This window comes from Lithobates pipiens, unplaced genomic scaffold, assembly GCF_037356315.1.
Source record: "Lithobates pipiens isolate NorthernLeopardFrog02 unplaced genomic scaffold, aLitPip1_a1.2 Scaffold_25, whole genome shotgun sequence".
NCBI classification, from domain to species: domain Eukaryota; kingdom Metazoa; phylum Chordata; class Amphibia; order Anura; family Ranidae; genus Lithobates; species Lithobates pipiens.
Genome location: NW_027507787.1, coordinates 51,176,059 through 51,192,595, shown reverse-complemented (window position 1 = coordinate 51,192,595; position 16,537 = coordinate 51,176,059). Strand labels below are relative to the sequence as shown.

Below are 16,537 nucleotides of genomic sequence, written 5' to 3'. Positions count from 1 at the left end.
CCATGTTAATTCCAGGTTGTCAGTCAACGAAACACGAAAAATGCCAAGGGGGGGTGAATACTTTGGCAAGGCACTGTAGCTATGTAAAACATTAAAATAAGTGCCTATGCTGTCTACAACTCGGTAATACACTGTCACACCCTCCTCTGCACATGCTCAGTTGCTCTCTATTTTCTGGCACTGTGCTGAATTTGTAGGCTGTCAGCAGGTCGGCCTATAAATATTTACTGCCGTTTAAGGCTTTGGGCTTCAGCAAAATGGCAGCCTTCAGCAAGAAGAAACAGGAGCAATGGAGCTGGAGGCAATTTACAGCACACACTAATTTTGGTGGCAAAATTATTAATGTGGAATGTATGTTTCTTGCTGAAGAACATTGTTCTTTATCATCAGGTTGTTATGAGTAAATTTCCAGCTTCCATTTATTCAAGCTTTCAAGCTTCCATTTATACCCATCACCTGTTTATATTGGTGTAGTGTGCAAATAGCTTTATTTTCTTACATATGAATACACGACTTCCATACCACCCCCAATATGGATATTCCCCAACATAAGCACATGCTTGATCTAACCTTTATAATGTGTTACACAATGATGAAAGGTTACATTGATCTGTTCAATGATGGTTTACAAATGAAACTGCTTGAAAGTGATTTTTGCCTGAAATTTCTGTTTCTAAAGCAACATTAGAGTCAAGATTATGGTTTGAAAAAAGAAAAGTAAAGAAACTCAGCGCTGGGTATTTTGTGCCTTATTCATAGGTTTTTTTAAATATTTTGGCACAGACTGAAAAAATGTTTTGCATGTTCTGATTTTGTGAACTAGATTATGGTTTTAAAAAGGAGAAGCAAATAACCTTAATGCTGGGTTATTTTGTGCTTGATTCATAGGTTTTTAACCACTTTCAGACCGGACCAATTTGCTGGTCAAAGACCAGACCACTTTTTGCGATTCGGCACTGCGTCGCTTTAACTGACAATTGCGCGGTCGTGCGACGTGGCTCCCAAACAAAATTGACGTCCTTTTTTTCCCACAAATAGAGCTTTCTTTTAGTGGTATTTGATCACCCCTGCGGTTTTTATTTTTTGCGCTATAAACAAAAATAGAGCGACAATTTTGAAAAAAAACGCATTATTTTTTACTTTTTGTTATAATAAATATCCCCCCAAAATATATATAAAAAACTTTTTTTTCCCTCAGTTTAGGCCGATATGTATTCTTCTACATATTTTTGGTAAAAAAAATCGCAATAAGCGATTATTGATTGGTTTGCGCAAAAGTTATAGCGTTTACAAAATAGGGATAGTTTTATAGCATTTTATTAATAATTTTTTATTATTTTTTTTTTTACTAGTAATGGCGGCGATCAGCGATTTTTATTGTGACTGCGACATTGTGGGGGACCCATCGGACATTTTTGACACATTTTTGGGACCATTGTCATTTATACAGTAATCACTGCTATATAAATGCAGCGATTCCTGTGTAAATGACACTGGCAGTGAAGGGGTTAACCAGTGGGTGGCAGTGTAGGGGTTAAGTGTTCCTAGGGGTGTGTTACTAACTGTGGGGGGGTTGGGCTTTCATTTAGTGAACACTGATCTCTGCTCCAATCACATGGAGCAGAGATCAGCGTCACTAGTTGCTAGGCAGAATGGAGAAATGCTGTTTACTCTGCATTTCCTCCATTCGGCCGCTCCGTGAGACGATCGCGGGGATGCCCGCAGCGATCGAGTCCGCGGGTCCCGCGACCGGACTCACGGGGGTCCCGACCAGCGCAGGAGCGCGCTGCCGGCGGCGCGCTCCCGATGGCAGGGCGGCATTGAATATTGGACGTACCTGTACGCCAATATGCCTGCCCGTGCCATTCTGTCGACGTACATCGTCGTGCGCTGGTCGGGAAGTGGTTAAGAAACATAATTTTGTCATGGACTGAAAAATAGGATTTTTATAACAGCTTACCTGTAAAATCCTTTTCTTCAAGTACATCACAGGACACAAAGCCACATTATTTACTGATGCGTTATAGGCACCACTAGGTGCCTAGGGGACACTGGCACACCCTAGACAGGAAGTTTAGCACCCTATATAACCCAACCCCTTACTGGAAGTACCTCAGTTTTGTAGCAAAGCAATATATGTGTATTAGAACAGGGGAGGGACCTCTGTGTCCCGTGATGTACTCGAAAAAAAGGATTTTACAGATAAGCTGTTATAAAAATCCTATTTTTTTTTGTACATCACGGGACACAGAGCCACAGAATTTACTGATGGAATGTCCCAGAGCAATGCTATCTAAGGGGAGGGAGATACAACAAAAGTAGGGTGCAATCAGACCTGAGGACCTTGTACCGCTGCCTGCAGCACACTGCGCCCAAAGGCGATATCCTCATGTCTTCTCACATCCACCTGATAGAATCTGGTAAATGTATGGACTGAAGACCAAGTTGCGGCCTTGCAGATTTGAGCCACGGAGGCCTGGAGATGCACTGCCCATGAAGCACTAATAGCCCTTGTGGAGTGCGCTTTGATTTGAAAAGGTGGAACTTTCCTCTTCAAACTATAAGCTTGAACAATTACATGTCAAATCCACTTAGCAATGGTAGATTTCGACACTGCCTGGTGACTTTTCTTCCTTAGAGCAGGGATCTGGAAAAAATTAAGGCAGAACAATATCCTGGTTTAGATTGAAACTCAAAACTACCTTCAGTAGAAAGCTAAGATGAGGACCCAATACTACTCTATCCTTGTGCATGATAAAATATGGCTCTTTGCAAGAAAGAGCCGCCAATTCTGAAGAATGGCTACCAGAAAAATTAGCTTCCTTGTCAAAAGGACCAAGGGAATATGTCGTATCGGCTCAAAAGGCTGTTTCTGTAATGCCGACAGAACTAAATTCAAGTCCCAGAGGTTCAGGGGCGCTCTAACTGGTGGCTTAAGGTGCATTACCCCCTGTATAAAGCTTCAGACCAAAGAATGTGAAGCAAGCGGACATTGAAATAATAGTGACAAGGCAGAGATCTGGCCCTTGATAGTACTCAAGGCCATCTTTATCTCTAACACCATTTGCAGAAAAGCAAGGATTCTCCCTATGACATACTTTCTGGGATGCCAACCCCTAGATTCACACCAGGAGACATATCCCTTCCAGACTTTATAATAAATGACTCTGGAAGCTGGCTTCCTTGCATTAATCAAGGTAGAAATTACTGGGCCTGAAAGCCCATGACTCAGAATGTGGGTTTCAATAGCCAAACTGTTAAATTTTGTGAATATAATGGATAAGAGATAAATAGGGCAAAAAGTCCAGATAAAATCAAGTTCGTAAAGCCCGAAGGGGGGAATGACTAAAGATGTAAACTCCAATGAGCGATGCAGAGTATGGTATTAAAGAAGAAAAAATACAAAAACTCTGGCTCATAAAGTTTAAGTCATGTCCTCTGGTGCATACCACTTTTTGTCCTCTATGGTTTTTTGGTGACATTAGACTTGTGGGGTTACTAAATGGCTGTACATCATCTGGCAGTGGTTTAAAGTGGGCTGCTTGGTCTGGGAGATTTTATCGTTTGATTAATTGCACATCCCCTGAGGAAGCATATCTGTGCAACATGTTGGGATAATGTGCAACAATATATCTTCATTCAATTTATTTCCTGACCATCCAGACCACCACTGCACATTATTGTTGTCATTTATACTATTTTAACTTTGTTTCTAATAAAATTTATATATTTTTGTATTACATGCTGTCTATTCTTCTGATAGTAAGCATCGTCAAAATCCCTATTTATCTCTTACCCATTATTACTATTATTAATACCTTTATGGGTGCTTTTCTTCTCTAGCTGAACCGAATGTACTATTTGTTAAATTTAGTATTTGTAAGGTAGGTTGGTCTGAACGTGGTGGTAGGGTCCATGGGGATCCTACCCCGATCTTCACTATTTCTGCATACCAAGATTTTCTGGGCCACACTGGGGCCACTAGAAGCACCAACTTCCTTTCCTGCTTGGTCCTGCAAAGAAGTCGAGGTAGCAGCAGAATAGGAGGGAATGCATAAATCAGTGAGAACTGATGCCACGGAGTCACCAATGCATCTGTCCCGCATGCAAGTGGATCCCTTGTTCTTGACACAAAGTTGTCGATCTTTTGAGAAAAAAAGGAGAGGTATAGAGTGGGTATATCAATACACCTAATGGTATGGTGGATAAACCTTGAGAGTGTTTTTCAAAAAGTGCCGCATCCTAAATTACAGACAATAATAAAAGAAAAGGAGGGCTTTTGGACTTTATAGGCACTGGTACAAAAAACTGATTAGATTTAGTTAAAAAGATATAATTTTATTTACAACAAACATGAATTACATAGATACACACTTAAAAGAAGAGAAATGGAACAAGTCATATATACTCCAACATTTATCAGCAAAAGAGGTTACCATAATTTCTATTATCAGCTGGTAATATTAATTTTTCCCCTTATTAATCCATTTCCCCTTCCCTCGCTTTGTGACTACTGTTCCTCTTTGGTTGTCTTGGGGGCCTGCAGTCCCCTCTGGCTCTAAAGAAAAAGTTACTGTTTTCTGTCCAGTTTCCTTTTCTGTTTCACTTTACAATCTTTCCCCACCAGAGCGAGATGTTGATCGTTATCCTCCTCTCCTTGATCTACTACGTCCAAGTCTCACTGTCAAATTGAATATCTCCCCTATTTCCCATTCATTTAAATCTCTTTTAAATTTAGATTGTTTTGTATACTTTAGATTCCGTTGGGTACATTTATTTATTTTGGCCATTTGTTTTTGTTAATGAACATATTTGGTGCAATTGAGATTGTTCTGATATCATATTTTATTTTTGGCAACGATTGCATTTATTTTTGTTATTTCCTACATATTACAAGCTCTCCCTTGAGCACTGTAGATTCCATTATTCATGGAATCGTCCTTTTAAAAAGTTGCTGTGGTGAAAAACTTTAGACCTTTTGATATGGGAATTGAAGCAATGGATATTCTGTGAATAGATGTTCAGAGTATTTCCTCTGCGTCATTTTTAGTCCAGCCTGTCCAGACGTATATATTATAAAAATTCATGACCTTGTAATAACAATCTCTTTTGTATTTTATAAATTGATAAAAACTTTTTTGTTTGTTTTTTCTTGCTTTTAAGAATTAGTCATAATTGGGCCCTAGAGGAAGCGTTTTTAATTACGTGAAACATGTCGGGCATGAAGTCAATATCAGCACCTTACCATCCTTGATGTTTTACCATCTTAAAATTTATGTCATCTATTAATTGATGATATCATTCTGTTACGCTTCAGTTATAATATTACCGAACGATAATAGACATTTTGGTAACATCTTTTGCTAATAAATGTTGGAATATATATGACTTGTTCCATTTCTCTTCTTTTAAGTGTGTATCTATGTAATACATGTTTTTTGTAAATAAAATTATATCTTTTTAACTAAATCTAATAAGTTGTCGATCTTGTTGTTGAACCTGTACGCAAACAGATCTAGTTCGCCTGCCAGTTCTCTACACCCTGGAATGAAAATTGCCAATATGCATGGCACATGTTTTTCTGCTAAGATTAGGATCTGATTTACCTCTCCCTGGGCTGCATGATTGATATAAGCCACTGCTGTGGCATTGTCGGGTTGGATCCTGATAGGACAACCCTGCAATGTCAATGTCCAGGCCTTTATGGCTAGGTATGCGGCACGAATCTCTAGAATATTGATGGGTAAGGTCCTCTCGGTTTTGGACCATCTCCCTTGGACAGTCATCTCTTCCAGACTCCCCAAGCCAAAAGGCTGGCATCTGTTGTTGCAGATACCAACCACCAACTGAGGCTCTGACACACTATTGGTGAAAAGCGCATCAGAAAATCTAGCGCCTTGACTTTCTTGTTCCAGGCAGACAGGATACTGTTTTTCAGAAGTCTCAAATGAAACTGAGCATAGGGAACTGCTTCGAAAGCAGCCACTATCTTTCCCACCAACCTCATACAAAGGCGACGAGAAGGACCCTTCTTTGCCCTGACTACCTGAACCAGCTTCTTTATGGCACAGATTTTTGCATGGGGTAAAAACACTCTTCTGGGTTGTATATATGACCAGATCCAAGTACTCTAGTCTTACTGGTTTTAAAGAAGACTTCTTTAAGTTGAGGACCCAACCTAGGTATTCCAGGTAGTTGACCATGGTGACCAAGCTTTGGTCTAAGCGGGCTATTGACCAGTCTATTAAGAGCAGGTCGTCCAGGTATGCTATAACCGTTATACCCTGAGCCCTTAATCTGGCCAGAGGAGGAGCCAGGACCTTTGTGAACACCCGAGGTGCAGTAGCTAGACCGAAAGGCAGAGCTACAAACTGAAAATGACATTTTCCCACTTTGAAACGCAGATATTTCTGATGAGCAGGGAAAATAGGTACATGCAGGTAAGCATCCTTGATGTCCATTGATGCCAGAAGTTCTCCTCCTTGTTAGATGAAGACTACTGATCGGATTGATTCCATTAGAAAAATCAAATTTTTAGGAACCGGTTTAGATCTTTGAGATCTAGGATGGGTCTGACATCTCCATTTGCCTTTGGCACAGTGAAAATGTTTGAATAAAACCCCAATCCCTGCTCTTGCATGGGAACTACCACGATTACTTTTTGCGACAAAAGTCGCTCTAATGCTTGAAAGAGAGACTATTTTTTCCTGGGTCATTGGGAATATTTGATCTGAGGAAACGAGGGTACGGCAATTTTCGGAACTCTAGTTTGTAACCTAGAGTTATTGTGGAGACCACCCATTTGTCCTGAAAATCCTCTTGCCAAACCCTTGAGAACTGTAGCAGTCTTCCCCCCACTCAAATGAGCGGGGTCGCCCCTTCATAAATAGGCTATAGCGTTCTGTCTTGTAGATTTTCTCCACCAGGACTTCTTTTGTCCCTGGGGTTGACTCTGAGTTTTACCCTCTGAGCTTGACGGTGGAGGACATTGCGACTGCCTGGAGGCTAATGCCCTTGGCACTGGAGAAAGAGCTTGTTTAAATGAGGGACGTTTACTCCTTTTCTTAACTGGCAAAAGGGTACTTCCCACTTGAGATTTTTTGGCTATAAAATTGTCCAAATTCTCCAGGAATTTTTTACATTGCATTTCGGCTGACCAATTTTTCAACCATAGGATTCTACGCATATGCACCATTTCAAGCGTAAGGCGAGAGGTCTGGAAGATAGAATCTGATTGCGTCAACTGCAAAACACAAAGCCACCGGCAGGTTGGCTAACTCCTGGGCCTGCTGTTCAGGCAAAACCTTGAGCACCTACTTCAAGTGGTCTCTCAAGGATTGACATAGCCCAATTGCCGCCACTGCAGGTTGAGTTACTGAACTTGGCAAGGAAAAAAAATTTTTTTTTTAACAGGAATTCCAATTTTTTATCGGTTGGATCCCTAAGCATTTGAGCGCTGTCAACAGGACAAGTCAGACACTTATTCAGAGAGGATATAGCGGCGCCAATTGCCGGTATACCCCACATCTTTGTGAATTTTTCCTACATAGGATAAAGTGTTGAAAACTTTTTAGGAGGGAAAAAATGTTTATCTGGGTGATCCCACTCAGAATAAATAAGCTTTTCCAGCAAGACATTAACAGGGAACACAAGTGCAGTTTGAGGAGGCTTCAGTGAACCCAAACAAGACGTGGGCTTTTCAACCGACTCAGTTACGGGTAACTTAAATGTGGAGTGGACCATTCCAACAAGAGATTGCACCAGCAATTTCTCATCCTGTGAAGCTGAAGAGGGTCCTTCCCCACTTGATTCCTCAGAAGAGGAGTCATCGGTCTCATCCCGGTCCTCTGAGGGGCATTTATCTCCCTTTTCCCAGAGTTCCTCTGTTTGGGGGTCCTGGGTGGTAGAAGGGGACCTAATGCATTTTCTTCCACTTTGTGAAGATGTGATTAAGGCCATTAATCTTTCCTCTAATCCACTTATGGTTGAGGAAAAAAACCCCCTGAGCAATATATACAGGGGCTGAAATGCCAGAAGCAGTTGCAGCCCCTGACCCTGACAGCTCACTCTGACCAGCCTCCCTAGGTCCTTCAGGGGGAGATGGCGCTGCAGATGGGGGGTCCTCAGAGCCTGAGGGAGATCCCTTTGAGCCCCTATTTCTCGGTGTATTTGTACCTTCCCTTCTGCCCATAGTACCAAGCACAAAATGCAGAGGTACTACCAGAAATGCACCCACTGCTGAGCAAAATAGTCCAGCAACTGCCACTGCTATCAAGGCTCAGTCTGATGCTGAGTAAATGTTGCCAGGGAATGCCTGGGTCACCCACACTCACATGCCCCTGTCTGCTCTGTGTCCCTCCTTGAGCTGTGTGCACTTGCAAAAGAGTGCACTTTATAGCCTTGTATAGCCCACGTTTTTAGAACGCTAAAGCTCTGACCACCCCTTCCACCCCCCCCCCCCCCCTTGTCTTTTTCAAAAAAAGACTACTTTTCCCGCACGAGCCGAGGGCTTCAATCCTGATCAGATCACACATGGAGGGGAGGTTGGGGCTGAGAAGAAAGGAGGGCCGGTGGATGGAGAGCTGCCATAATGGCAGTGGGAGGCGGTGCGGCATACCGCCGACTGCCCTTTGGCCTCTAGCCCGAAGGAAGCTGTGGGGGGAGATTCCCGAAAAGAAACCCCCCCCTTCCCACATCCTACCTGGAGCATGGGCTCAGAGGAGTGTGCAGCTTGTACACAGAGACGAGACTAACAAGCATGGAAAGGTACTTGCTCTTGACAGCCCCCGGTGGTGACATTAGGCATAGCATACATTTACTTAAAGGAGAAAAATTCCTTAGGAATCTCCCTTACCTTATCCAGCTGCAGGGTTCTGTGGTAACAGACCCAACCTTCACCTCTCACGGTGGGCTCCGTGTAGAAAAACCTTCAGGGACAGGGGGAACCGCAGCTCTGGTCCTGTAAAGCACCCCGCCAGGAATATGGCTGACAAAAAATAAATACTGGATCCTGGGGTCTAGCTCAATAAATAGAGAAGCATTACAGGTAAAATCGTGTTTCTTCAGACACGGGGCCCGGGTACAATTCAATGCAGCCCAAAAAAAAAAAAAACACTTTGAATGGATCGGGTTGAAGTAAGGAATATTCCAGCGGAGTTCAGCACAGAACCTCTTTACTCATGACCAACACCTAAGACACTGGCGAAAAATTTGAGGTACTCCCAGTAAGGGGAGGGGCATTATATAGGGGGCTAAACCTCCTGTCTAGGGTGTGCCAGTGTCCATCACTTAGTGGTACCTATAACCCATCCGTAAATACTGTGGCCCTGTGTCCTGTGATGTACGAAAAAGAAAAAATATTTAGCATGTTCTGATTTTTTTAACGATTTCTTTTAATATTGCATTAAACAAAAAAAAAGTATTCTAATATAACAAAAGAAATTCACTAGGTTGTCACGTGTATGAATGGTACCAAAATGTCACATTTACACTGCTCTTACAAATGTAAATATTACATTATATAGCCAGATCAGAGAAAGGGAATAAAAGTAGGTGCTTTACTTACCCTGAGAAAATTTACAAAAGCATCAAACTGGGATTCTAGGGGTGCGCCATCCACAGGCAAGGGTAACCGATGGTACCTAGGAGGATAGACAGAACACTGAGTTTTTTTGAAAATTAATAAATGTTTAATTAAAGAAAATTTGAACTAGTCACGATGCTAAGAAGATAGGATTACAGAAGTAATACTAAGAAATACTATAGGAGATTTACTTTCTTTGAAAGTCAAGCAAGTTTGCCTGTAATGACCAGCTATTTCACTCTATGTCAACGGTTACCTGTAGGATGGCAGTAAGAACACAGGTCTGTTGTATACTTCTTCTGTTACATGCATATCTTCTTCACATTCGATCTTAATGGAGTGAGGTTCATCTTTAAAATGTTCAATGTCATTATATACAAAATAACTGTTCCCACTGAGCTGAGCAAAGTCATAAAGCTTCAAAAAGAAAAGAATAAATAACTTGTACAATCCACAATAAAAGCAAAAGACAAAATATAAATAGGCCAGTTTGTTGACTACTAACTTTCTTTAAAAAAAAAAATACAGTTGTGTGCATAAGAAACCAGAATGTTTACACTACTGCAAATAAAATAGAATAATTAAAACAATTATTTCTATAGTATATGGGCAGTAAATGTATGACTCATTAGATAGTGTGGTAAAGGTTTAGGAAGAGAAAAATACATAAATATAATATATCTCTATCTATATCCACACAATGCATCTCACAAAAGAGAGTACACCCCTCACATTTTTGTAAATATTTTACTATATCTTTTCATTTAACACTGAAGAAATGACATATTGCTACAATGAAAAGTAGTGAGTATACAGCTTGTATAACAGTGTAAATATGCATGGGCCTCTCAAAATAACTCAACACAGCCATTAATGTCTAAATCACTGGCAACAAAAGTGAGTACAACCCTAAGTGAAAACGTCCAAATTGGGCCCAATTAGCCATTTTTCCCTCCCTGGTGTAATGTAACTCATAAGAGCCCTTTTACACTGGGGCCACTCTGCATTAGCAGTAAAGCACTGCTACTAGCGGCGATTTACCGACGTTTTAGCGGCTCTATTCGGCTGCTAGTGGGGCTCTTTTAACCCCCGCTAATGGCCAAAGAAAGGGTTAAAAGAGCCTGAATAGCGCCGCTGCCAAAAAGCTTTCGAGGTGCTTCGGCACCACTGCCCATGCATTTCAATGGGCAGGGGCATGGAGGAGCAGTGTATACACCACTCCTCCACCGCCCTCCAAAGATGCTGCTTGCAGGACTTTTTCTAATGTCCTGCAGGCGCACCGCTCCAGTGTGCAAGCACTCTGGCTCTCACACTGGGGCTGCATGGGAGGAGTTTTTCAGGTGCTTTACAGGCACTATTTTTATCCCAAAAGCGCCTGAAAAATGCCCCAGTGTGAAAGGGGTCTAATGCTCTGTACACACGGTCAGACTTTCCGATGGAAGATGTGTGATCGGACCTCGTTGTTGGAAAATCTGATCGTGTATGGGCTCCATCGGAATTTCCAACACACAAAGTTTGAGAGCAGGATCTAAAATTTTCCGACAACAAAATCTGATCGTTTAAATTCTGATAGTGTGTAGACAATTCTGACGGACAAAGTGCCACTCATGCTCAGAATAAATTATGGGACAAAAGCTATTGGCTACTGGCCTGTTTATAGTCCCGTCGTATGTGTTCTACGTCACCACGTTCCGAACGATCGGATTTTCCAACAACTTTGTGCGACCGTGTGTATGCAAGACAAGTTTGGGCCAAAATCCGTCGGAAAAAATAGGATGGATTTTGTAGTCGGAATGTGTGTACAGGGCATTAGTGTTACAAGGTCTCAGGTGTGAATGGGAAGCAGGCGTGTTAAATTTGGTGTTATCGCTCTCACTCTCATACTAGTCACTGGAAGTTCAACATGGCACCTCACGGCAAAGAACTCCCTGAGGATCTAAAAAAAAAGAAATGTTGCTCTACATAAAGATGGCCTAGGCTATAAGAATATTGCCAAGACCCTGAAACTGAGCAGTAGCAGGGTGGCCAAGACCATACAGTGGTTTAACAGTTCTTTGTATACAAAGGAACATGGGGGAGCTCATGTCCACAATGGAGGTGATAGTGACACAGCCCCAAATGATCCACAATGGCTCAAAAGTGATGTGGTCCAGAAATATTTAGACAGAATAAAGGTGGATAAAGCACCTGGACCAGATGGCATCCACCCACAGATCCTAAAAGAATTGAGCTCTGTCATTTCAAAGCCATTGCACCTCATTTTTAGGGACTCATTAATGATGAGAATAGTAGCACTGGATTGGCGCAGGGCCAATGTGATGCCTACATTTAAAAAGGAAACAAAGTCTTTACGAAGTAACTATAGACCTATTAGTTTAACTTCTATAGTTGGAAAGACACTGGAGATTTTAATAAAAGACCACATAGACGAGTCCTTGCTGGAAAAAATATTTTAAGCAACAGACAAGCATGGATTCATGAAAGACAGAAGACACCAAACAAATCTGATTACTTTTTATGAAGAGGTAACTGAAACCTTGGACAGAGGGGTAAGCTGTGGATGTGGTATACTTGGATTTTGCAAGAGCGTTCAATATAGTTCCCCACACATGGCTAATGTGTAAGGTAAAGTCTACAGGCTTGGAAAAATCAGTTTATAAATGGATAGAAAACGGTATAAAAGATCGAATTCAGAGTAGTGGTTAATGATTCTTACTCTGAATGGTCTATCAGTGGTGTACCCCAAGGTGCAGTGTTGGGATCCTTACTTTTTAATATCTTTATAAATGATATTGGGTCTGGGATTAAAAGTACCATTTCTGTATATGAATACTGTCCCTACAGGATGTCTCCAATTTACAAGCCAATCTCAATGCACTGCCTAATTGGGCGACTATTTGGCAGATGAGCTTTAATGTAGATAAATGTAAAGTTATGTACTTGGGGGCCAAGAATATGCATACATCCTAGATACTAGGGGGAGTACAACTGGGGTTAATTAATAGTAGAGAAGGATCGGGGGGGTTTTGCAAAGTCCTTTCTTGTATTAGGAGAGGTATGGACTCCAGAGAGAAAGATATCATTTTGCCCCTGTACACATCATTAGTAAGACCTCATCTGGAATATGCAGTTCAGTTTTGGCCACCAGTTCACAAAAAGGATATCCAGGAACTCGAGAAAGTGTAGAGAAGGGCAACCAAGCTGATGAGAGGAGGAACTCCGCTATGAGGAAAGATAAGAGGAACTGAAAGCATTCTTGGGACTGGGGTGTCTACTGGAAACTCAGCATTTAAAGACAACATTTATATTAATGTAATAAAACGCTAAAATGCTTTAAGGTGTCGATTCTATTTCCGCAAAGAAAAAACATATATGCCTATGCTCTGCTCATTGTTTCTATTTTGAGCATACTGAAATTATAAGTGGAATAAAAAAAATAAAAAAAAACACGGAACCCTATAAGAGTTAGGAATGAAACATGCAGTTAGGATACCTCTTTTCGAATAGCAAGTTCCACATTCTCCACTCGTAGGCCTCTCTCTAAATTGTGCAAATTTTCATGCAAATTCTCCTTTTTTCTAGGAGTGTAAGGCACAAAGTCATCTTCTAACTTCAGGAACACAACTGGCTCCTCACGGACACAGAAGAACATACATTCCTGCAGGATCATTAAAAAAAAATATATATATTATATATATATGTGAAACACAAAGCAAACATACTTAATAAAGGGGACATGCCAATCTCTGTACAATCTCCATTAGTTACCAAAACTAATATGCAGACAAAAATAACCAGCTCAATACATTTGTAATTGTACATTGTACATTTGTATCCAAGTGCATAGGCCTTTGCGATACATTATTGATGGTAGATCTAAATGAGACTGTGCAATCAGATTGTATAATGTATGGTTATCAAGAGTTAGACAAGACAAGACCCCCCCCCCCCCCCCCACAACACACACACACACACCCAAAAATAGTGCATTATAAAAACACACATATTAGGGGAATGTATATAAAAAATACATTTACTTACCTTACAACCCAACTAATGCCCTTCGTGCCTAGGAAACAGTGACATCATGGGCATTCGGACACAATCGATCCAGAGAACAATAAGGATCCCAGCCTTCGCAAGACACTCCTACAAAATGCTAAAGCATCTGTCTACAAAATTTGAGATGCTCACCATTCCCAGTATCCCCTTAGAAGGTCATTGATGTCACCCTTGTTTAGGTGGTACAGGCAGAAATCAGGGTGGCCCGGAGGTTTTTTACATGGTGGGGTCAGCAGTGTAACATCTAAGCAGACATTGCAATTTGATGCAAGGTCTGTTTTAATCATTCTGTAAATAATCCTGTGTATTACAATAGTCTAACACTATATGTAGCGGATGACATTTGGGATCAAATGCCGCACGCATTGTAAATTTAGTTTTTGCCTCAGCACCCTAAGGTACTGAGGGTTAATTGTGTAGGTAGACCTTAACACCAGTCTGGCCAGGCCGTGTTTGGGGTTCTGCCTGGTCATGTGAACGGTGGGGTGCACATGACAGGCTAGAACCAGGCCTGGTTGGATGTTTGGGTATAGCCCTCTCGGAGCCAATCAGCGGGAGTGCCGGGCGGGTGTGGGTCATGTGTTCGGGGTTCCGGAGTTGTTTGTGAAACCCGTGTGGTCTGTTCTGGTTCCAGGACCAGGGTAGCCCCATGAGGGGTCCCGGTCACGGGGTGTCAGACATCCTGCAGCATGTTCCTGTCAGTGGCCCCATGATAGACCTGCCTGGTCTGGGGTAGGGATCCGTCTGTTCCCGAGTCTGGTCCGAGGCGCTGTAACTGAGGGAGGATTCAAGGTGTCCGGGTGTGCTCTCGGCTTGGAGGGACACCACAGCTCGTGGAAGTGACTGGGGGAGGACTCTGGAGGAGGGCCGACAAGTGGCATCCTGAGAAGTGCCTGGTTACGGAGTTGGGAAGGACATTGATGAGTTCACACTTTTCCAGTACCACAAAGGAAGGGGGAAGCGTTCCAGGTACGGTTGGAGAAAGGTTCCTGTTCACCTTCAGTTGATTGGTCAAGGTTGAGTCAACGTGCTGACTGTCATGATCTCTGGCTAGAGGTCTGTTCAGCCTTGAAGTACCCAGCTGCGAGTGGCTACTCTCTGGGTGGAAGTAGAGACTTTGTTAAACCTGCAGTTCAAGGTACCTGAGCTCACCACCCGTGCCCTCTGTTCCCTACGAGGCTGTGTTTTGTGAAAGTTCTACTGCAAAATAAAACCTTTTGAAAGGGCTTTATCTGTGACAGTCGTTGGGTATCAACCCTGGGAACCCCTAGACGTGGAAGAGCAGGCCAGGAGAAGGTAACCGGTAAGCCCATTCAGTTAAGCCTGCTACATATATATTATTTTAAATGGTATTCTAAAACTGCAATGCCTTATATTGTTGACAAATATACTCAGTGGTCTCACAAAAAGTTCTAACATAATTGTACAATTACAAAATATTTTTTCTTTTACTTCACTTATTCATTTTAAAGTGAACTCTAGCCAGATTCTATAAGTGGGGAAGGGTAAAACCTCTGCTCTGGCAGCAATTTATTCTGGTCTTCATTTCTTTTAAGGAAATCTGCCTTACTTTTTGTCCTCATGACAGGTGTAACCATGTCAGGGACTGATGGACAACTCAACACAAATAGACTGCAATTAAACCTGACAGTGGTTCTAATAATTTTCTACTTTACCCAAAGCTATACTATAGGTCATTGCCGAGTGTCACTTAATCGCACCAAAATTATATAAACGACTTGCCTAAAATTTCCATTACTGTAGTGATTAGGTAAATTGTTCATACTTTCAGACAGGTTACACATCACTCCTTTTGCCTCAGTGCGGCCGTGGATCTGCGACCTTAGCTCCCAGGAGATGTTTGTTATCCTGGGTACACCAGCCATCCAATATTACCTTTTTACATATCCAATTTATTGTAGGTAAGGGTGTTTGGAAAATATTTCCATCTCCTCCTCTGCCTCCCCTTTTTTCCCCTCTGTCAACCATCTGCTCACTCTGCGATTTTTTGTTTCAATATAGCTTACATATTGCTACTGCTCCTGATGTGTGACCATCTCCACGAAACACATAGAGCCCTAGCCTTATGCTACACCATCGCAATCATGTGATTTTGAGATTGATTATGGATTTTATCATCACCATTAACTCAATTATGTTGATTATTAGTTGCAACAATTTTTGTTATGTTTATGAAATTATTACCATTATACTGTGAATCATGCTGTCGTTATGTACAATAAAGTGCGAAGATGTTATTCTTGCTTATCATGTTATTTCATTATTCTATGTATAATTGTTTTGAATCCATTAACATGTAATTGTCTATTCAATACCCTTAACTGTGCTTCATATAAAGTCCTAACAACCCCTCTTTTTTTGTTTAAGCAGGTGAGAAATGCACACATACGAGTGGTAGTAGAGACAAGCTGGTCTAAAATCAATACAGAAATGGCTTCTCAAGATTAATTATTTATTAATTAATTATTGTTTCTGTTGTCTATGTGATTAGTAAATAAAAACATGGCTTTCTCCCAGTACCTTGTGTCCATCATTCTGTAGCTTCTGTAACACTTGCTTAAAGCCATTCAGGCTGGGCTGGCCCATTCCATAGACTTCATAACCTCCTTTGGCTTGACGGAAATTAGGTGCCCCACAAATGCTTGTTGTGTTTAAAACATCTAGCTTGCTGTACACATCACGAACCATGAAAAATTTTCCCTGACACAAAGAAAAAAAATATATATACATTTTGAAGCAAAATAATTGATAACAGCATGACATGTATTTTAGTGGCAACCTGGATGAGCGAAATACAGGGATTGCCTTTGCTGATCTAATTTTAGGGAATTCTGACACATAACTAGCTGACTATGCCTATTCAGCATATTA

General features: G+C 41.5%; 1 protein-coding gene across 2 annotated transcripts in view; it reads right to left on the bottom strand.

Annotated features, from left to right (window-relative positions):
- The window catches only part of PALD1 (phosphatase domain containing paladin 1), a 433,254-nt gene that overhangs the window by 221,724 nt on the left and 194,993 nt on the right, over positions 1–16,537 (bottom strand). For both annotated transcript variants that reach the window (XM_077454432.1, XM_077454433.1), the window contains 4 exons: positions 16,187–16,366; positions 13,077–13,241; positions 9,840–10,000; positions 9,566–9,641 (listed from right to left, as the gene is read on the bottom strand). In XM_077454432.1, the coding sequence (XP_077310558.1) occupies positions 9,566–9,641; positions 9,840–10,000; positions 13,077–13,241; positions 16,187–16,366 (582 nt within the window). The remainder of the gene's footprint in view (positions 1–9,565; positions 9,642–9,839; positions 10,001–13,076; positions 13,242–16,186; positions 16,367–16,537) is intronic.